Here is a 23,306-nt window from a genome sequence, read left to right as displayed (position 1 = left end):
CTGTGTCCCAGTTGCAGACTCTGGGCGCAGGGTGATAACGCTCGATCCCTGTATCCCAGTTGTAGACTCTGGGTACCGGGTGACACAGGGCTCGAGCGTTGGCACCCCATTACCAAACAGCAAGTTTGACACAAGGATCAAGCGTTGTCACCCCATACCCAGAGGTTTCAACTAGGAATGCTCGATCCCTGTATCCCAGTTGTAGACTCTGGGTACCGGGTGACACAGGGCTCGAGCGTTGGCACCCCATTACCAAACAGCAAGTTTGACACAAGGATCAAGCGTTGTCACCCCATAACCAGAGGTTTCAACTAGGAATGCTCGATCCCTGTGTCCCTATTGAAGACTCTGGGTATGGGGTGACAACGCTCCTTCCATGTTGCAGACTCTGGGTACGGGGTGACAACGCTCGATCTCTGTGTCCCAGTTGCAGACTGTGGGTACGGGGTGACAACGCTCGATTCCCTGTGTCCCAGTTGCAGACTGTGGGTACGGGGTGACAACGCTCGATTCCCTGTGTCCCAGTTGCAGACTGTGGGTACGGGGTGACAACGCTCGATTCCCTGTGTCCCAGTTGCAGACTGTGGGTACGGGGTGACAACGCTCGATTCCCTGTGTCCCAGTTGCACACTCTGGGTACGGGGTGACAACGCTCGATCCGTGTTGCAGGCTTCGGGTATGGGGTGACAACGCTTGATCCCTGTGTCCCAGTTGCAGACTGTGGGTACAGGGCGACAACGCTCGATCCCTGTTGCAGGCTTTGGGTACAGGGTGACAATGCTCGGTCCCTGTTGAAGACTCTTGGTACGGGGTGACAACGCTCGATCCCTGTGTCCCAGTTGCAGACTGTGGGTACGGGGTGACAACGCTCGATCCCTGTGTCCCAGTTGCAGACTGTGGGTACGGGGTGACAACGCTCGATCCCTGTTGCAGGCTTTGGGTACAGGGTGACAACGCTCGGTCCCTAATGAAGACTCTGGGTACGGGGTGACAACGCTCGATCCGTGTTTCCCAGTTGCACACTCTGGGTACGGGGTGACAACGCTCGATCCCTGTGTCCCAGTTGCACACTCTGGGTACGGGGTGACAACGCTCGATCCCTGTGTCCCAGTTGCACACTCTGGGTACGGGGTGACAACGCTCGATCCCTGTGTCCCAGTTGCACACTCTGGGTACGGGGTGACAACGCTCGATCCCTGTGTCCCAGTTGCAAGGATTGAGCGTTGTCGCCTCCTAACAGCGCCCGCAGTTGGGACAGAAGGGTTACATCTTGTCACCCCATAACCAGCATCTACAACCATGACAAAAGGATCAAGCGTCATCTCCTAACAGTGCCTGCAATTGGGAGACTGGGATTGAGCATTGTCACATCTTAATATAATGGTTTGCTTAGTACTTTACAAAATGGCACCCCTAGTGTCTGTACTTGAAGATGGGGAACAAGCGTTGTCACCCCCTGTAACCAGCAAATAGGACACAAGGATTGAGCTCCTAGCAGTATCTACATTTGAGAGCCAGGTAGTAAGTGTTGTCACCACCCAGCCAGTATCTACAATTGGGAAGCCACACCTAGTACATGGCACTGGAGGTGACAGAGCTCGATCCTTGTGTCTAATTTATATAATAGTTTAATCTGCGCTAACCCCAGCACCCATGTGAATGATGCCTACATAAAAATAGGTTAGATGAAAGCCATAAAAAATGAAGTGAATGCTGCTATCTTCTGACAAAATGAAGACACAAGATATAAACACAAAAAAAAAGATTGAAAACTATTAAATCAATAATGTGAAAAAGGTGCAACATAAAAAAATCACACAAAATAAAAAAAAATCCTTGGTGTAATGGTACTAGAGCAATGAATAATCTCTAATAATTACTGACTTTTTTAATAAATGGACACTTGCCTGTCCCAGGGTCCAGTGATGTCGGCGGCAGATGACGAGCAATCGCTCGTCTCTCTGCTGCCCCCGCCGCCGTCCTCTGTCAGGGAATTGGGAAGTGAATCATTGCGGCTTCACTGCCCGGTTCCCTACTGCGCATGCGTGTCTCTGCTGGTCCCCGCTGTGTCCTGGGAACTGTGTTTCTCAGAACACAAGGGGGGGGGGGGGCGGCATCTGCGGCGGTCTTGTCCCGGAAGTGGGTGCAGATACCTGGATTATCCAGGTAACTGCACCCCCCTCCACCCTGAAAGGTGCCGATTGTGGCACCGGTGGGGGGAGGGGATCAGATGAGCAGAACTTCCACTTCAGGGTGGAGGACCTCTTTAATGTGGATACAAAACAGATCAATGCAATTCCAGGAACGAGTTTGCGATGGCATTATTTGTTACTGGCACCCCAAACGACGGTAGATTTTTGCTGCCATTGTCAAATCACACTACAATCACGACAAAAATTGCAACTACAAACGCTCCAGGCTCTGCCAAGATTTGATACAGGACCCTTTTTTTTGGTGCAGGGGGAGGCCCGTTCAAATGAATGGTGCCGCTTAGGGGTGCGCATCTTCACTGACCTCGCAATTCGATTACGATTATCCTGTCCACGTTTCGATTCCGCGATGCATCACGATTACTGCACTCGGTTTTTATCCAAAAAAATTCAAGCAGTCAGAACTCAATTTTTTTATCTGCTCTTAAAAAAAAAAAAAAAAAACTGCCCCAAAAACACAAGAGTGGGTCGGCGTGTGCAGACGTGACACGAGAGTGGGCCCATCACAGATGGCACAGACAGGTTTCTTGTCACGATCAGTAATTGATCCAGTGCAGTGATATATAGATGTCACTGTTTACAGAGATGCAAAACAAGAACATGAAAATGATTTGTTTTAAACGTTGCAGTAATTTAGTAAACCTCTCCAGGCTCCCTCATAGTGGCTGCATACAGCTGATTTGTTGCCCAGTGTTGTCTGCTGTCATCCACCACTCAGCTTTTGCATCCTTGGTCCTGTCCAGCCTTTCCTCCATGAGAGGGGTAAGCAGGGCACAGTAGTCCATGGTACAGTAATGGTTTCCTCCGCATGCAGTGTGGCACAAGGAATCTGCCATTATAATCTGTGTTTTGGTGCACTGATCCCTGCTGTGCTCCTCTCTTCAATCCCTCATGATGTCCCACACAAGTGCCTGGGGTGGACAGAGGCGAGACAGCGAGGGGTTAGTGCAATATACAGGCAGCGGGTGTTAGTGCCGTATACTCAGGCTTATTGCTTCCCTACGACTCGGGTTAGGGAGGAGCAATTTAGGCTGAGGTTCAACAAGGCAGGGATGTGAACGCAATCTACCCGTCACCTGCCTGCAATTGATGGGTTGCTAACCCCTGATATAGGGCATTGTACGTCTTAGTGTAGCATGGCTGTATGTGTTAAAATTGGGATTTTGTACCATAAAATTCTTCTTTTAGGATACAGCTGAACTTCTTCATGGATGGGTTTGATGCTGCCACCTTCAGGAGCAGGACCCTAGGTGCAACTTAAAACTAAAAGCATGCCTAATGGGTTGCCCTTTCTGCTAGACAGAGCACTGCAAGCCAAAAAGACCAAATAGCTGCCTTCTAAACCTGTACAACAGAAGCAGAATGGTAAACCCAGGACATGCTCCGTGCTGTTAGAATGTACAGTCATTGAGAATGGAGCCTAGCAGTCTGCAATAACATGGGTCTGGACCACTGTTCTATGAATCCATCTGGAAATGGTGTAAGGGCAGCTTGATCTTGTCTAGGATCTTCCAGAATGATTAACATTGCATTAGGGCTGGTTCACTCTGATGCGACAATCACTACGACTTTGAAAGCACTTGTCGCATGACGTGTAAAAATCAATCCTTCCCTATGACAGCCATCTTAACTGGTTCGATTTGTTGGTCCGCCTTTGGAAAAGGTTCCTGCATTACTTTGGTCTGACTTCTGTCAGATTTAAACCCATAGACTTGAATTGACGTTGCTTCAAATTTGCGCCAAAGTTGCCTGGCAAAGTCTTGTGACTTTCATGTTGTGGCGGTATGAACCCGGGCCTAAGACTTCCGAAAAGAAGCAGATCGAGTCTAATAGACGTGATCGCATCTAGGCAATTAACGGACACCTTTCCCAGGTGAGAGGGACATTGACTCAGAGGGCAAAACTACATCTTTGTTAAGATGGAAGGCTGACACCCCTTTTGTCAAAAATGTTTGCCTAGGATGAAGAGCCACCTTGTCCTTAGTAACCACCAAAAGGGGTTACCTACAGGAAGGGAGCCTTGAGCTCAGGCCATCGAAGAGCTGAAGTGATGACCACCTTCTGTGATTAGGTCAAAAGGGGATATTGCTGATGGGTTTTTTTTAGAGGAGCTTTTGTAAGGCTGACAAATATCAGGTCCCACAACCTTAATGGAGGCCAAGCAAAGGCCTGTACACAAGATAAGAAAATCAGAAGTTACATTTCGTCTGACGAACAATCTGCCGATTTTCAGTTCGTTAGTCTGGTGCTTTCGACAGCCAATTCCGAATTTTTGGAAAACAAAAACTGCAAGCTATACTATTTATCTTACATGAATACAACATCCGATTTTCTTTTAAGTACAGTTTGTTAGGAAAAAAAATCGTGATTAATGCCGAGAATCAGACGACAGATTGTCCAACTTTTTTCGCTTAATAGTTGTACCGTATATACTCGAGTATAAGCCGAGATTTTCAGCCTCTTTTTTGAGGCTGAAAGTGCCCCCCTCGGCTTATACTCGAGTCATCGCTGTCTGCCCGCTCGATCAGCGTGTCGAGCAGACAGACAGCGGCCATTCTATTCAAAAGCCGCGCCTCCGGCTCCGCCTTCGCCTGTGATAGGCGGAACACTGAATTTCCCAGCAGCCTGTGTTCCGCCTATCACGGACATCGTATCATCCTCGTACTACGGACGAGGATGATACGACGTCTGTGATAGGCGGAACACAGGCTGCTGGGAAATTCAGTGTTCCGCCTATCACAGGCGAAGGCGGCGGCGCAGCTTTTGAATTTTACAATGGCCGCCGACGAAGAGGGCACGGGACGGAGGCAAGGCAAGGGACGGGACGGGGGCAAGGCAAGGCACGACACGGGACGGAGGCAAGGCAAGGCACGACACGGGACGGAGGCAAGGCACGGCACGGAGGCAAGGCACGGGACGGAGGCTCGGGACAAAGGTAGGCTGGACACACACACACACACACACACACACACACACACACACACACACACACACACACACACACACACACACGGATGGATGGAGACACACACAGGGATGGATGGATGGATGGAGACACACACACAGGGATGGATGGATGGAGACACACACACACAGGGATGGATGGATGGATGGAGACACACACACACAGGGATGGATGGATGGATGGAGACACACACACACAGGGATGGATGGATGGATGGACACACACACACACAGGGATGGATGGACGGACACACAGGGATGGACAGGCATGTCTCACCCTCGGCTTATACACGAGTCAATAAGTTTGCCAGTTTTTTTGGGGGTAAATTGGGGGCCTCGGCTTATATTCGGGTCGGCCTATACTCGAGTATATACGGTAAGTAGAAATTGAATAGGTTGCCAAAGTCACAAATTCTCATATGACAGACAAAAAATGGAAGTGATGTCGATCGAATAATATTGAATGAATTGTCCTGATCAGCTCTTGAAAGCTCTGTACTAATGATCCGATTATCTACAATCGTGTCGAAATCGGTACTTTTCATCCGATTTTCGGACCGTGTGTTTGAGCTATTAGACTACCCATGCTCGGAAACGAAAGAATGCATACAAAACAATTCAACGCATTAAATCACTTCTGAAGTTGAATTGTGTCATATGAAAATTTTCGAATGGTGAGTAACCTTCACTTTCAATTTGAGACTAGCATGCAACAGACAATTCTTCCTTCAAAAATCTGATCGTGTGTACGAGGCTTAAGGCTGAAATTAGATTTGGCCCTTAACCATGCTAAGGACCAATCACACCAAGGCAGTATGTGAGCAATTGAAAAACTGTCAGGCATGAACCCTCAGACCTATGTCTTTCAGCAGTGACTGTAAGGCAGGGTGGTAGATTGGACCTTGCGAGAGAAGATCTGTGCAGATCGGGGGACACCGAGGGATGTCTGCAACCAGCCAGACAAGTTCTGCAAATTAAGCCATGGTGTGGCCAATCCGGAGCCACCAGAAAGAGCAGGAATGCTTTCCATTCAATCCATGGAAGCAACCAAGGGAGAAGCTTCAGAGGAAGAAATGCATAAATCAGGGAGTACTACTGCAACAGAGAAATGAGGGCATCCACTGCATCTGCCCATGGGTCCTCGGATCTGGCAACCTTCTGGTTGAGCCTGGACAGTGATGGCTGGGGTACTCAAACACTGACAAGTCTGAAGGAACACTTTGGGATATGTGGACCATTCCCCCTCATCCAGGCTGAGAATCCACTTGTCCACTCACAAAATGTGACCCACTGATGGAGCCGGAACTTGGGAATCCACCATAGTTCCCCAAGGGCTGTGATTGTGATTGGCAGGGTACACTCCAAGTCCTAAGCTGATTGAGCTCGCAGGAACAGGTTTCTAGGTATGCCATGATTTATTATCCCCCCTTTAAAGCGGAGTTCCACCCAAAAATGCTTTAAGTACTAGTGACCCCTTGACTTTTTGGGGGGAGGAGTGGGTAGCCTGTTTTTTCCAGGCACCCAGCTCCCTCTTCCTCCCCTGGTGCTGGAAAGACTCCCCCTCTCCCTGCAATATTCTGGGACACGTCACAGGTCCCAGAAAATTGCCTGGCAATTCACAGCATGGCTCGCACGTGCGCAGTGCACGCCTGGCTGTGAAGCCACAGTTAGAATGCCAGCGGAGAGAAGGGGGAGGGGAGCGAGGCTTCCTGCACCACTTTGCTGGACCATGGGACAGGTGAGTGATTAAGTTGGCAGCTACACTTTTTGTATGGGCGCAACTCCGCATGGTAAACAGACCGTCAATTCTGCTATAATACATTTCCAAAATATGTATAAAAGTGTATTTATCAGTTTGGGCCAATATGTATTCTGCTACATATTTTTGGTAAAAAAAAAACATATATTGGTTGGTTTGCGCAAAAGTTAGTCTGCAAAATAGGGGAAAGATTTAGGGACTGTTTATTTTTATTTTTTTTACTGGCTTGAATCTTTTTATTTTTTCAGGACTGTGACATTGCGGTGGACAAATCTGACCCAAAGTGACTTTTTGTTGACCAGTGACACCAATACAGTGATCAGTACACTGTTTGCTGTATTGGTGTATAAATGGTGCTGGCAGGGAAGGGGTTAACACTAGGGATGATCAAAGGGTTAAGTGTTCCCTAGGGAGGTACTTTCTAACTGTTAGGGGGATGGAGTAGAGAGCTGGTCCTGGTACCAAGTCGCTTAAGTGGCCCTCGCTCTTCAAAAGGTTGGGCACCCCTGCATTAATGGCTAGTTTACACTTGATTCAAAACATGGCTTCGGACATGCTTTGTTAAAGCTCTCTGAATGCCAGTCAAAGCCCCTGTCGCTAAATAAATGTTTGGCTTACAGTCCTGTTTACACGTTTCTTTTGCTTGGTGCGTCAATGCGGCTTTTTTTGTGAAGCTTCGATGGTGCTTTGGTGGAGCTTTGCCTCAGACTTCTATGGAGGCTTTGAAGCACCGCTAAAGCTACCTAGACAACAATTTTTGAAGCAAAAGTAGCTGTGAACAGGACTGTAAGCTAACCATTTTATTTAGTGACAGCGTTCTGAGAGCTTTAACAAAGCCTGTTCCGAAGACTTGTTTTGAAGCAAGTGTAAACTAGCCGTTAATGCAGGGGTGCCCAACCTTTTGAAGAGCGAGGGCCACTTAAGCGACTTGGTAACCAGTCGTGGGCCACAACAATGAGATGACATTTCTGCATCCACTCTGCATATGCAAAGCGGACGCACACAGCCCACTCTACTCTATGGGCCCTCTCATCTGATCAAATGGAAAGGGACGGATGCACTTTCCGTGGTGTGTGTGTGTTTTGTTTTTTTTTTTGTTTTTTTTTTGTCATAGAGAAGATCGGATTGGAAGGAGGCAGGTGTAAACGGACACAAGGCTATTTACATCTGCCGCTCCATAGAGGTGAATGGAGGCTCTGATTGGGTCAGACAGATCATGTTAAAGGGGCCTAAGGTTACTCTTACACTGGTCTGCGGTCTACCCGCACCTGTGGCTTTCCTGCAGGTTAGCTGTACTTTGCCATATAACTGCAGGTGTGTGGTGCACTTTCTGAAAGTGCACCAAACCCACAGGTAAAGCCAGAAGTCTATGGCTCAATGCCTCGGGTACACTGCACTATACCTGCAGATCAGTTTAAAAGCAGCCCAGTAACCACTGCAAAACAGATATATCCATATATACTAGAGCTGCACGATTCTGGCTGAAATGAGAATCACAATTTTTTTGCTTAAAAGATAGATCACCATTCTCGCGGCATATAATTTTTCACATTAAAACAAAGAAAAATTGTGCTAACTTTACGGTTTAGTTTTTCTTTATTATTTATTATCCCAAAAAATTGCATTTGAAAGACTGCTGGGCAAATACAGTGTGACATAAAATATTGCAGCAATTGCTATTTTATTCCCTAGGGTCTCTGATTATAAGTATGTGTGTGTGTATGTTTGGGGGTTCCAAGTAATTTTCTAGCAAAAAATATTGATTTTAACTTTAAGTGTCAGAAAAAGATTTAGACTTTAAAGAGGGATTCCACCAAAAAAAAATTAAAAGCCAGCAGCTATAAATACTACAGCTGCTGACTTTTAATAAATGGACACTCACCTGTCCCGGGTTCCAGCGATGCCGGCAGCCGAGGCCGATCAATCGCTCGGCTCTCGGCTGCTGCAGTCACCATTCTAGGTGAGGGAATCAGGAAGTGAAGCAAAACTGCTTCACTTCCCGGTTCCCTACTGCGCATGCGCCAGCCGCGCAATAGGAAATCTCCGCGCTGTCACTGGGACCTGTGTGTGTCCCAGCAGACAGCGCGGCAGGGCAGGAAATGGCGTAGACTCCCACGGGAGTCTATGCCCGGAAGTGGGTGAAAATACCTGTCTTTGACAGGTATCTCCCCCTGAAAGGTGTCAATTGTGACACCGGAGGGGGGGAGGGATCCGATCAGCGGAGGTTCCACTTTAGGGTGGAATCCCGCTTTAAGTGGTTAAGCTTCTTGCATTGTGATTGAAAGCTTGGCAGACTGCCCAGATTATATTACACAAGAAGTTCTTTCCCTTTGATCTAAGGGGCAACACGACTTGCAGCGCGACTCAGACGCGACCTGCACACGACTTCAGCAGCACCTTGCAAAATGACTTCTGTATAGAAGTCAATGCAAGTCGCCTGAAGCCGCCCCAAAAATAGTACAGGAACCTTTTTCTAAGTCGGAGCGACTTGAGTCGCTCCTATTAGAACGGTTCCATAGTACAGAACGGAGCGCGATTTGTCAGGCGGCTAAGTCGCCTGACAAGTCACGGTATTGTGAACGGGCACTTAGAAGTAAGTTAGTTACAATGTTTCAAGTTCTACACTTGGCAGATTGCCCAGGATGCTTTCTTTTGACAGCTGAGTGAGCAGATAATCTCTCCACTTTTTATATGAAAAATCGCCTACTCTCAGCTGGAGAGATCGTCAGTGGGAGTGAATCGAGATTGTTTTTTTTTAACAATTAATCGTGCAGCTCTACTGGCTTCATTCACAACACTAATGCTCTGGCACGGTGGGTAGACAACCTGCAATCTGGGCTTGTCAACCCGCCATCCCAGAGCAGGAGGTCGCGGGCCACATCTAAGGGCTCCGCTGGCCACTGGTTGGGCACCCCTGCGTTAATGTGTGAAGCCGAAGCAAGTGTAAATGAGCCCTAACTAACCCTTTTATTGGTAATGACCTAGTTTGAAATGGTTTTCAGTGTGCCGCAACAATCTCTTGCCTAAGGACTTAATAGCCCTCTGTAAAATTAAGAAGGAAGAAAAAAAGCATCCTGTTATTTTTGTAATGTATTTGTAGCGCTGCAATTATTGTAATTTCAATTATTTTGTGGTTTTCAGCCTCTCTTTGATGAGAACAAGACTGCGGTGGGGAAGGTGAAGAAAGGTGATGACAGACGCCTTTCCGTAGAACGCATTTATCAGAAGAAGACCCAGTTGGAGCATATATTGCTCCGTCCAGATACCTACATTGGCTCTGTAGAGCCTGTTACGCAGGTAAGAGTAATGAGCCTATTTCTTCTGATATAGAGGTGGGGGGTGGTGTATGGACAATCCATTGGGTTTTCTTGTTCAACATTATTGTGCTGCTGTTTCTACAAGGGTACACACTTTATCTAAATTGGCAGAGAGAACCTACAAGCTTTTCGGTGTAGTGAGGATGGAATCGGGAAAATCCTCAACTCACTAACTTTGGTTTCCTCAAGTTGCTGTGTGTAGATCGGTCTGGCAATCTGAGAATCTTACAATTCAGAAATACTAACAATGTGCATTTAAAACGGTTTATTATCTGTCCAAAGTTTGAGAAATGCAGCCAAAGCTCGTTTGACTGTACTTCTCCTATGGATTACAGGAGTACAGGTTGTTCTGCACTCCTGTGATTGGTTTTCAGCAGACAGCGGGCTAAAGCCCGCTGTTGGCTGACTTCACAGAGCCGCTCCAGACTGGGGCAAGATTATGCCGGGGTGCGGGTGCAACATTGGACCGATGCTGCATCAACCTAGGTAAGTATGATTTTGAATAAAAATAAAATCTTCAGTTTTAAGAAAAGTTGTGGCTTGTGATTGAAGTACATTTTTCTTTCTTTCCAGCAAATGTGGGTGTTTGATGAGGAGGAAGGGCTAAACTGCAGAGAAGTGACATTTGTCCCTGGCTTGTATAAAATCTTTGATGAAATCTTAGGTGAGTTTACATCACACGTTTGCTATTTTGGTCTTTTTAAATTAAAGTAGTGGGCAACAATGCAGTAACTCATTGCAGCCAATTGTAATGCATCTTTCATTTAGTCTGTCTTGAGGAGAAAGAAAAAGGTGCCATTGGTTGCAGTGGCCTCTTGCATTGTATCAGGCTGTGTTGGTAGTGTAATTTATTTATTTAATTTTTTTTTTTCCCCTTTCAGTAAATGCTGCTGATAACAAGCAGAGGGACCCAACAATGTCCTGCATCAAGATTGTTATTGACCCGTGAGTAGAATGTTGCATTTAACCACTTTCCGCCAGCCGTCAAATGACATCTTTGACTTTGTGCGCATATATCAGAGCGATGCCTGCAGCTACAAGCAATCATTCAGATGTCGGCTTTTTCAGCCGGCGATTCCCTACACCAGGGATATGCAATTAGCGGACCTCCAGCTGTTGCAGAACTACAAGTCCCATGAGGCATAGCAAGTCTCTGACAGCCACAAGCATGACACCCAGAAGCAGAGGCATGATGGGACTTGTAGTTTTGCAACAGCTGGAGGTCCGCTAATTGCATATCCCTGCCCTACACCATAAGAATGACCCTAGCGGCTGTTCTGCCACTTGATCGTTCTTACGGGTAGTGAGAGGGAAGAAACGGTGATTCTACTGACGGAAGCAGTGAGTCGGAGATGAGATCCGCTGGCCCCGGATGTTTATCATAGAGATTTCCGATGGACCGGATGTTTGCCTGAGTCTCTGATCACTTGGAGGCTAGGCGCGATGTTATGACGTCGTGCCTGTCCTCTGCATTCAAACAGCGACGCCTCGGCTGGGAAGCCGAGATCGTGTTTGGTTTTTTTTTTCTAGGCTTTCCAGCCTAGAGGTGAGATCTGGGGTCTTATTGACCCCATATATCACTGTAAAGGGGACCGTTCATGCCATATTCCTATTACAAGGGATGTTTACACAAATTTTATTTAAAAAAGTGTCAAAAGGTAAAATTAACAATAAAAAAAAGTCCCAGTGTGCTCGCACACAGAAGCAAACGCATAAGTAAGTCCCGTCCACATATGAAAACTGTTCAAACCACACGTAAGGTATCGTTGTGAATGTTAGAGTAATAGCAATAATTCTATCCCTAGACCTCCTCCTGTAACTCAAAACATGTAACCAGTAAAAAAAAATTAAAGCGTCTCCTATGGGGATTTTTAAGTACCGAAGTTTGGCGCCATTCCACGAGCGTGTGCAATTTTGAAGTTGACATGTGGGGTATCTATTTACTTCATCTTTCACATTATTAAAAAAAAAAAAGGGGTGAACTTTTACTGGTTTTTATTTTATTTATTTTTTCAAAAAATTGCTGCGCAAAAATACAGTGCGAGATAAAAGTTGCAACTACTGCCATTGTATTCTCTAGGGACTTTGCTAAAAAAAAAAAAAAAACATATATAATGCTTGGGGGTTCTATGTAATTTTCTAGCAAAAAATTATGATTTTTAACTTGTAGGAGAGAAATGTCAGAATTGGCCTTGGTGGCAAGTGCAGAATGTTTTCCCAGTTTTGATGGGACAATTGAAACCTTTTTGTTATATTTTCTTCTAGTGAGAACAATACGGTGAGTGTGTGGAATAATGGGAAAGGTATTCCTGTTGTTGAACACAAAGTAGAGAAGGTCTACGTTCCTGCCCTCATCTTTGGACAACTGCTGACCTCCAGTAATTATGACGATGACCAGAAGAAAGTTACTGGTGAGTTTTGTTCCTGCTAAAAATTGTAGTCTGAAAACCTTATCTTGCTCTTGTTTCCACATCAACAAATTTTCTTTCTTTTCTTACAAATCAAGGTAACATGCTATACTTTGTATTTGGATAGAATAGTGAATGGCTAGGAACAGTCAAGTTTTTATTGCTGTCTGTAATAAGTTGATTTCAACTTTATCTAGGTATTTGCACTGCTTACACATTATGGCTTTGCATGATGTATTTTCATCCATATTGCAGGTGGTCGTAATGGTTATGGTGCCAAATTGTGTAACATCTTTAGCACCAAATTTACAGTGGAAACTGCATGTAGAGAGTACAAGAAGGTCTTCAAACAGGTATGTACCGCAGAGGCTGGATAATGTATACCTATAGTGATAGAAGCAGCCATTTAATCTACCAAAGAATGTTATTTTCCAGCTCTCTGTCTTAAAGGATAAGTTCGCATTTTAACAAAATAATTGCAAATTTATTATTTTTTCCAGGTAAAAAAAAATGCATTTTTGTTTTTTAGGAGCCTGTAAAGCATTGCACCGGCGATCAACAGATCGCTGATGCCATGCAGAAATCCTACAGACATGTCGGTGTATCTGCTTCCTCATATGAGGAAGACTCCATGAACTATCACATCGCCATAGTAGTTCAGTGAAAACTACAAGCCAACAGCTGCAATGCATCCTGAAACCTTGTAGCTTTCTATGCACAAGACACTGAGTGACACTGCTGGGTGTCACTCGGTGTCCCCACTCAGGAACATTTTTTCTAATTGAGACAGCTGGGAAAAGGAGATCCCCGCTCAAATTGGGGTGTGGGGGCCAGTCTGTAACATGTTACACCCTGAATATGAGTGTACGTGTCACGAAAGGTGAGCTTATCCTTCAAGTGCTTGGAATTGGTATTGTAGTTTGGGCCTGATGGACAATGAGGGCAGCAAAGATGGTAGATTAAAGTGGTTGTAAACCCTCACCTATACCCAGTGAAGTGAATAGCCTCAGATGATACAGAGATTAAACAAATCCTCAAGGGTTTTTTTTTTCTTCTTGTATATCTGCAGTCTTCCCCACCCCCCCACCCTTTCAAAAGCGCAGATCCTGTTTAAAAAAAAAAAATCTTTCTTCATCTGTTGGCAGCAGAAGAGTGGGTACCAGTGGCTTAATTTTTTATTTATTTTTTCCTTTTTTGTGACGCATGAGTCAAGTGTCTTGGACGTGGCACTGCCACCGGGTAGAAGAAACAGAGGAAAGAGATACATCTAGATCATTTGAAATATGAGTTAGTTGGGTGTTAGTCCTTTTCCTATTATTGCACGGGGTCCATGTATAAGCAGAATTTGAATCGTATGCTAATTTATCCTGCAGGAATTTTTTTTTCTTGTTTTTAAGATGTCGGCCACAATGTATTCCAAATGAGTTTTTAGAGATTCCTTATGCTGGCTAAAAGTTGCATGAGAAGTAATTATGTATATTTTCATTATAAAGCCTTTTATTTTTAGTGTCAATTGAGATGTATACTTGTTTACATAATGGGTCCATCTTTAGGCTACATTCACACCTGAACGTTTGGAAGTCGTGCGTTTTTACTGTGATTTTGTTCAAACACCAATGTAAAAGGCAGAAAAATGCCTATAATCTGCCCCAAAGAATTTCATGTTCTTTTTTGATCTCGGGGCGTTATGCTTCAGGTGACAAAACGCTCAGATGTGAACTGGTTCCATTGAAATTAAAGAGGAAGTAAACCCTGATGGGTTTACTTCCTCTTTGATTCCCTGCAAAGGTAAAGCATAATGGACTACTATGCATGGCATAGTAGTCCATTATGTGTCACTTACCTGACACAGGAGCCAGCGAAGTCACCGCTGTCCCCTGTAGTCCGGAGCCTCCATCTTCTTGGTGGGTCTCGCTGCTCCGGGGCTGTCATTCGTTGGAGCCGCGATGACGTCACTCCCGCGCATCCAAACGGGAGCCGCCACTCGCGGCATATCGCCGTTAACTGCGGTGCGCCTGCGCGCCGCTGTCTACGGCGCATGCGCCATAGACAGCGGTGCCTGTCTTTCGGCAAATATCTCCTAAACCGTGTAGGTTTAGGAGATATTTCTTGGACCTGCAGGTAAGCATTAATATAGGCTTACCTGTAGGTCAAAGTGGTTTGTAAGGGTTTACAACCACTTTAATGGGATTTTGCTTGTTGGGTATTTTTATGAGTTGAAAATGCTCAGGTGTAAATGCAGCCTAAAAAAACAGGACTGGATATAGGTTTCCCAGTCCCCTCTTAGTTCCGGATCCACTTTTTATTATTTGGAAAAATATGAATTCTCAATCACCATGGGGGGATCTTTTCATCAATATATTTCTCAAAATAGCGCTTAGTCCAAAACGGGTATGACTTTTTCTCCAATCTTTTTTTTTAAGTTTGAGAAAAAAATTGGTCAAGATTCATACCCTTGAAAGACATGAATTCTATCCATCAGTTCCTCAAACGCTCTTCCACAGTAATTAGCCATGAAAAGTAATCAACAAAACCTCACCACAAATAAACAAAAAAAAATCTGTTTACAATCGCTTATAGATGACTTTCCTCCTAGTGGATGAACAGTAGTTAAGCCATTCCCACTGAATTTTTAAGTTTCTCGCACCCGCATTGAAATATTTCCAACAAAGGGTTAGGGGCCAGAGGACTCCTGCAGAAAGTAGGGGAAGAAGCTGCGGAACGTGTGCCAGTGGCCTATTTGCTTTTTGTATTTTATTGAAATCATAGCACCTAAATCATTGTATATAGTATGAACTTGCTATTCTTGCTCTTTCAACAGAGTTGGACCAATAACATGGCAAAAGCTTCTGAATCGAAGATTAAACCATTTGATGGAGAGGATTATACCTGCATCACTTTCCAGCCAGACCTAAGCAAATTCAGCATGCAGATTCTGGACAAAGACATTGTGGCTCTGATGGCTCGAAGAGCTTATGATGTAGCAGGCTCTTCCAAAGGAGTGAAAGTCTTTCTCAATGGCAAAAAGCTTCCTGTAGGTGGTGTCCAAATATTTGAAATAATATCTTGGTGGCATTTTATGACTTCTTCTCTTGGTTCTAATGAAATGTGTGCCCTTCAGGTTACTGGCTTTCGCAGTTATGTGGACATGTATGTTAAGGATAAGGTGGATGAGACAGGAAATGCTTTGAAGGTTATCCATGAGTTGGTGAACGATCGCTGGGAAGTGTGTCTGACCATGAGTGAAAAGGGTTTTCAGCAAGTCAGCTTTGTCAACAGCATTGCAACCACAAAGGTATATTTGCTCTTTTCGTTTTATATTTTTTTCACTACTAATGTGGTGTCTTCAAGAAGATTTTTTTTGTTAGAACAGGGAAGAGTTATAACCTCTGTCAGGTTTGCATGGCCATAAGTTTTGATCTCCTCTGGGACCAGCCCGCCACACCATCTGATTAGGTCTCAGGCGAACCGGTGGGAACTGTAAGCCCGACAGACACGGGAGGGAGGGGAACATCCCGCCACTTCTGAAAGTGTTCCAGCGGATCGTGAGCTGCTTGGAACGCTTTCAGGAGAAAGCCGGCCAACGGCTGGAAAAAAAAAAATACCGGGGTTATGGCTGATGGCCTCTGCCAATAACGCCAGTAAACCACTTTAAACCGGCAATGTGTATATGTATCTTGACATGGTTAAAATGTCCGTGTGGCGGCCGTATTTATCTACATTGATCTCTGCTCAGGTAATCATTTAATTTGTTCTTACCAGGGTGGTAGACATGTTGACTATGTCGCTGATCAGATTGTCACCAAAATCATTGATGTTGTAAAGAAGAAGAATAAGGGTGGAGTGGCTGTTAAACCTTTCCAGGTATGTACATGGTTAATTTGCTGTTTGAAGTCTCCAAACTGTTTTTAAGCTGTATTAACATTATGAGTTCTGTAATAAACCAATGTTTCCTTGCAGGTGAAAAACCACATGTGGATCTTTGTGAACACTTTGATTGAGAACCCAACGTTTGACTCCCAGACCAAGGAGAACATGACGTTGCAGTCAAAGAGCTTTGGCTCTAAATGTGTACTGTCTGAGAAATTCATAAAATCTGTGAGTTTTAACGGAAAATATCATCTTTTAACATATATACATTAAGTAATCACCTGTTTGTTTTACCTTTATGGGAACTGTGATATATATATATTTTTTTTTTTTGGGAACTCTGGGTGGTAAAATCAGCTTTGTGAATAGCATTTTATTTAAAAAAATTTACTTGTATTGCAAAGATGTTATGAATTGTGTAGGTAGGGTCCTCTTTTCAAAATTGAAAAAAAAAAGCCAACAATTTACTATTTGGCCAACAAATCTGCCATACTGGTTAAATAGATTTAGGCTAGCGTTAAGCGTGTCTAATTTTTTTTTTTTTTTTTTTTTTTTTGTATACATTTATTTTAGGCCACAAGCTGTGGGATTGTGGAAAGCATCTTGAACTGGGTGAAGTTTAAGGCACAAAATCAGCTGAATAAGAAATGCTCTGCTGTCAAGCATACGAAGATTAAAGGCATTCCTAAACTTGATGATGCCAACGATGCTGGTACATATCACTGAACATATGGGGAATAATTCTGCATTGTTTTGTAGTTCCTCTTGTAACTGGTTCTGTTGTAAACTGAGAATAAGTGTTGGTGCTATATCAGATGTATAAAGTTCTTGCGCTTTTTGTTTTGCTGCAATTTAAAATAACCTTACCCTTAAATTGGTTGTAAAGGTTGTGTGGGGGTTTTTTTTTTTTTTTTTTTTTCCCTTAATGCTTTCTCTACATTAACCCCTTGGTGCCGGCCACACGCAAATATGTTGCCTCTTGGCAGGTGGGCCTTGGCCTTGAGTGGCCACACATTTTCATTAACTGGTGCAGATACAGCGGTGCCGAGAACGGGAAGCTTGCGATTGGGAGCTTTCCAATCATGTGACAGACAATCACGGCAGTCGCATGATCGTCAACCCAGCATCCCGGCTTCTTAAACCACTTAAAGGGCGAGGAATCGCCAGCGCCAAGAGGTTAAATAAAAAAAAAAAACCCCTCTAAAGCCACTGATCTTTCTCCAAAGCTTGCCCACTGAGGCTCGTGTAAACGCTTTTTTTTTTTTTTTTTTTTTTTTTTTCCCTAGCAGGAGAAAAGCAGCTTCAAAAACGCGCCCAGGCTGTGTTTTTGCACACCCATTTGGGTGTTTTTCTTTCACTGGACCAAGTATTCTGGCCATTGAAATGGAATAAAGTTCAAGCGAGGCACCTAGCACATTTAGACAATTCGGGCGTGATTGCTTTGTTCTGCCCAAAAGCTCCTTTCCTGAATGATTTTGGTTTGTTCAGATTTCTGCCCAAACACCCCTGCCTCTAAATGCCTATGTATGCATGGACACACAGGCTAACAGCGGGACGTTTATGTGCAGAAAAAAGTCAGCTGCGGCAGCTGCAGTGTGCATGAGGCCTAATTTAAAAGGGATTGTCGGTCCATGTTATATCGGATTTACCTCCTCGGGGGGGGATCAGGAAGGATTGTTTCCCATGCTGGAACAAATTGGACCATGCTTTATTGCAGCCATAAGCAATTAGCGGACCTCCAGCTGTTGCAGAACTACAACTCCCATGAGGCATAGCAAGACTCTGACAGCCACAAGCATGACACCCAGAGGCATGATGGGACTTGTATTTTTGCAACAGCTGGAGGTCCACTAATTGCAGATCCCTGCTTTTATTGGTATTTTCACCTTCCTGTGGATCGACTGTAGGTATAGGATTGTGTGTGTGGAGATTTTCTATTTACATAGGATGGGGGAGGAAAAAGTGTTTAAACTTATCTGGATTTTCTTTTACAGGGAGCAAACTCTCCAATCGGTGCACTCTCATCCTAACTGAAGGAGACTCAGCCAAGACATTGGCTGTGTCTGGCCTGGGTGTGGTTGGAAGGGATCGGTTTGGGGTTTTCCCACTGAGGGGTAAACTGCTCAACGTTCGGGAAGCCTCACACAAACAGGTAATAGTCTCTTCTCATCAAAATGATACTTCACCCTGTTTTGAGAATTTACTTTGAAAATTTTCTATTTGCTTTCGTCACATGTGACTTTCTACATCAGCAAAATGCGTATACTTTTACTGGAACTACTACAATTGGCTTTCCTGCTTTTTACCATAGGGAACCTAGTGCAGAGTTCTTTTTTTACACAATGCAATTCCTTATTTGCTTATAAGCCATATGTATGGTTTCTATTCTACCTCCAGTGAAGAAAGTAGTGTATACATATTCCCTGGTGGTAGAGTCAATACATATTGGAGACTTCAGAAATCCCCAACAAATTTTACTTTTTCTTGCCTTATGTGTTCTACAGGCATCACTGTGCCCGAATATACATTTCTGACTGCACACACTATTGTATCCTGTCACCCTCTCATGGGGATGTCGTCTGACATTGCTGATCCAATGATGGGTAGAATATAAAATCACACCGCATTCTAAATTTTTCTGAGTTTATTCAGATGGTTTGTATGGAAAATGTTTCTTTACCCACCAAGACATAAAGCTAAAATGCCAAACTACCAAGCCCCAGCCCATAGAAAATGATTAATCCGTGTATCACATTTGTTATCCATCACCTTGTACGATGTCAAGCTTGGGTGTTTCATTGTTTTTTTAAAAAAAAATGTTTATGTGCTTTCAGATTATGGAAAATGCAGAAATAAACAACATTATTAAGATCATGGGTCTCCAGTACAAGAAGGACTATCAAGACGAAGAATCTCTGAAAAGTCTTCGTTATGGAAAGATCATGATTATGACCGATCAGGTGAGGGGGGATACAGCTTCTCAGGCTGACTAGATATATTCATTGTACCCTTTTACTTGCATCTCATATTTATTTTAATTTTTTTTAGGATCAAGATGGTTCCCATATTAAAGGCTTGCTTATCAACTTCATTCATCACAACTGGCCCTCTCTGCTGAAGCACTGTTTCCTGGAAGAGTTTATTACCCCCATCATTAAGGTGTGAATCCTTTTTACTTTATAGAAATACTTCTCAAGTGTTTATACTGTATATATAGAAAACCAAAACCTACAGTATATTTCAATTGCTCCTTTCCACACAGGTTTCCAAAAATAAGCAAGAACTCTCCTTCTACAGCATCCCTGAGTTTGAGGAGTGGAAGAACGTCACTGAAAGTCACAAGAGCTGGAAAATAAAGTACTACAAAGGTTTGTTCTAAACCCTGTGTGGTAGTGCTTGGCAGGCAAGTAAGAACCAACTTTTTCCATGCTTGTGCTGGTGGAGGGGTATCACAGTGGTGTGGACTTATTTGCCTCTACTTGTCACCCTTATGAATGTCTGTACACTAGGGGGCAGCAGTCATGTTTGTACAGAACTGTAAGCAATGCCCATAGTGTAAGTAGTAAATGCTTGACTTTAAAGTTTCATCTTGTGACCACTGAAATATACACAGTTTTGTTGCACTAAACAGTATAGTGTGGCACGGTGCCCAAAAATGCTACACAGTTATTTTAAGACTTTTTGGAACAGTGAAAACATACCCTTGGTGAGCACATCTAAGAAGTTTACATATTTTCTCACGGAACACTATTTGAACTGCAAAATTAATATAAAATTGCATCCAAGTATATTCGCTTTAGGATCCCATTTTTTTTAAAGTGCACGTGTGTAAAAAAAAAAAATATATATATATATATATATATATATATATATATATATATATATATATATATATATATATATATATATATATATATATAAATTTTTGTTTTTTTTACATTTTTCTGCTTAGGGCCGGTTCACACTGCAGGCGATGCGAGGCGACACCGACTTGCCTCGCCGCGACCTCAGCAGCAATTTGCAGATGACTTCTGTATAGAAGTCAATGCAAGTCGCCCCGAGGTCGCCCGAAAGTAGTACAGGAACCTTTTTTCTGAGTCGGAGCGACTTGAGTCGCTCCTCTCAGAACGGTTCCATTGTACAGAACGAGGGCGACTTGTAAGATAGCGGCGAGTCGTGTCACCTCGCATCGCCCGCAGTGTGAATCGGCCCTTAGAGTTTTTAGTGTCGCTTTAATTTACCAAGTGACTAAATGTTTTGCAAAATAGGATCCCTGGTGGGGTGTAAATAAAACCTTATTCAATTTATGTATCACTCAATGTCTATTGTCCTCCACACTTCCCAGTTTTGTCATTGCCATTACAAGGCTAAAGGATTGTCATGTTTCAAGTGTTGGATTCTCCATAATGTGGAAATGTAGGTGAGGACAAACTCTTAACTACTCATGGTGGAGACACAAAATTTTGGAAGGAAATTACATTTCTTGAGATTCAGAGAGAAGAATTTTCTCTATTAAAAGGGAACATATAATCGGCCACATGCGTTTTTAAATTTTTTTTTTTTTTTTTTTTTTACCTTAATGCATTAAGATGAAACACCTTTTGTGTTGCAGCAGACCCACCCCCTCCCCCCCCCCCCTTTTTTTTTTTTTTTTTTTTTTTTCTTTCTTTCTTTCTTACCTGAGCCCTGATCATTCCAGCGACGGGGAGGAGCACAGCAGCTCCAGCCGCTGTCTCATGTCCTCATTGGATCAGTTGATGGCAGCAGGAACCATTGGCTCCCACTGCTGTCAAATCCAGTGACACGGGGAGCAGGGCCGAGTCCTGCTGTCTGTGTCAATGGACACAGCAGGACTTGGGAGCATGCCCCCTTGAAAGAGCAGCTCTCTAAGGGGGCATTCGAAGAAGAGCCAAGAGTGCCTTGGGCATGGCGCAGAAAAGGATTGAGGCCACGCAGTGCAAAACCCTTGTACAGGGTAATTATAAAATGTTTTTTTAAAAGCAAAGCTTTACAATCTAAATCTGCTTGTTGCAATTTGTGTAGAGGCTAAAACAGTCTAGCAAGTCGTGTGAGAGTAATGTATAAATGGCTCAAACCTGGGTTAATTTCCCCCTTCCCCTTGTGCCTTAATTCCAAAACTGTTACTGCATTGGCAATCAATTTACATGTTCTTTATTTGGCTGATTCTTTAGGTCTGGGGACCAGCACATCTAAAGAGGCAAAGGAATATTTTGCTGATATGGAGAGACATCGAATTCCTTTCAAATATTGTGGCCCAATAGATGATGCTGCGATCACCTTGGTAAGAGGATGTTCTTGCAGGGGGCTGTATACTATAATGCAGTTCTGTGGTCTATATACGTGTGCCTTTTTCGCTGCGAGGAAGCACAAATAACACAGGTACTCTGTTTGTTTAGGCCTTTAGCAAGAAGAAGGTGGATGACCGCAAGGAATGGCTGACAAACTTCATGGAAAACCGTAGGCAGCGGAAACTGCATGGCTTGCCAGAGGTAAGATTTACCAATACCTCTTTTAGAGTGAAATTTTACTCTTCCCTAGCCCTTTTAGGAGAGCGTGGGATAGGGAAATAGCCTGCAGTTCTTGATTTAATGACTGCCTCAGTTTTTTTTTGCTGAGGAGGATTAGTCCTGGGAGGATAAATGTGTGGTGTGATAATAAATATATATATATATATATATATATATATATATATATATATATATATATATATATATATATATATATATATATATATATATATATATATAAATTTTCCCCTCTTTTGCTGAGAAGTCTTAACCATTTTTTTTTTTTCCATGTTCGCCTACCCCTTAAGTAAAGTGCTTCTCGGCATGCCAGTAGTCTAAGGATGCCTGTGACTCAATTGAGAGAGAAAATACAAAAAAAAAAAATCTCTTCGGAATTGACTGAGGGAGATGGACACAGATTTCACCCCTTCCTCCTTTTTATATTATGGTCTGATATGGCTTTTCTACACAATTGTGACATTCTGGATAGAGAAGAGGCTATGCTGGCCTAAGGACCAGCCAGTGTACAATTCTTCCCATAAGTGGCAGTACAGCCCGACAGTCTAATGGCCCGTAAACATGATCAAAAAATGGTATGAACTATACCAATTTCAAATCGATCGTATGCTCTGATCGTTGGCACTGAGCTTTTGAGAGCCGCACACAACAGTCCGATATCGGCACTATTTTTTTTTTTTCGTACGATTCCAGATAATACTGTTTTCACTTAGTCAGTACAGTTGCCATCCGAAACTACAACATATTACATCGTTTCCCTTTTTTGACGTATGAGAATTTTCGTAACCTTAGTAAGCTTTTCATGTTCGATATACGACTAGCGTGCAAAAAACAATTTCAGCTGATCTGTCGTCCGCTTTTCGGATCGTGTGCACGGAGCTTAAGAATGTTTGTCACTCAGTTGGGAGTACAAAAATGTGATTGTTTTCTTTTGCAAGACTTGGCCTTATTTCACCCTTTGTGAAAGAGTGAACTGGCTTGACTGTTGTTCAGAGTGGCCAGGCGGCTATCTGGTGATAACTGCCGATCTGGCTCGGCTGTTATCCCAGGCAGCGGGAGGGAAAGTCTTGCCCCACTCCATTTTTATATTAATAATTTTTTTATTGTGCGGTTTGAAAACTAGTAGAGGTGAGGTTTTTGACTCCTGTATGCAATTCTCTGGGGTTTTGCTTGATTGCTCGTATATAATAGGACCTCCTTTTTTATCAGTTTTTTTATTTTGTGCCTTTTTT

The 23,306-nt window shown here is 43.7% G+C and overlaps 1 protein-coding gene across 2 annotated transcripts in view; it reads left to right on the top strand.

The window, feature by feature from the left end:
- Positions 1 to 23,306, top strand: part of TOP2A (DNA topoisomerase II alpha) — a 47,384-nt gene that overhangs the window by 585 nt on the left and 23,493 nt on the right. For both annotated transcript variants that reach the window (XM_077459849.1, XM_077459847.1), the window contains exons 2-17: positions 10,075 to 10,230; positions 10,824 to 10,914; positions 11,132 to 11,195; positions 12,516 to 12,661; positions 12,914 to 13,011; positions 15,480 to 15,692; positions 15,780 to 15,953; positions 16,421 to 16,522; positions 16,619 to 16,756; positions 17,102 to 17,240; positions 18,523 to 18,680; positions 19,363 to 19,488; positions 19,577 to 19,687; positions 19,791 to 19,896; positions 21,721 to 21,830; positions 21,946 to 22,038. In XM_077459849.1, the coding sequence (XP_077315975.1) occupies positions 10,075 to 10,230; positions 10,824 to 10,914; positions 11,132 to 11,195; positions 12,516 to 12,661; positions 12,914 to 13,011; positions 15,480 to 15,692; positions 15,780 to 15,953; positions 16,421 to 16,522; positions 16,619 to 16,756; positions 17,102 to 17,240; positions 18,523 to 18,680; positions 19,363 to 19,488; positions 19,577 to 19,687; positions 19,791 to 19,896; positions 21,721 to 21,830; positions 21,946 to 22,038 (2,025 nt within the window). The remainder of the gene's footprint in view (positions 1 to 10,074; positions 10,231 to 10,823; positions 10,915 to 11,131; positions 11,196 to 12,515; positions 12,662 to 12,913; positions 13,012 to 15,479; positions 15,693 to 15,779; positions 15,954 to 16,420; positions 16,523 to 16,618; positions 16,757 to 17,101; positions 17,241 to 18,522; positions 18,681 to 19,362; positions 19,489 to 19,576; positions 19,688 to 19,790; positions 19,897 to 21,720; positions 21,831 to 21,945; positions 22,039 to 23,306) is intronic.

Source organism: Lithobates pipiens, unplaced genomic scaffold (assembly GCF_037356315.1).
Source record: "Lithobates pipiens isolate NorthernLeopardFrog02 unplaced genomic scaffold, aLitPip1_a1.2 Scaffold_28, whole genome shotgun sequence".
Lineage (NCBI taxonomy): Eukaryota > Metazoa > Chordata > Amphibia > Anura > Ranidae > Lithobates > Lithobates pipiens.
This window is presented reverse-complemented; position numbering and strand designations above follow the sequence as displayed.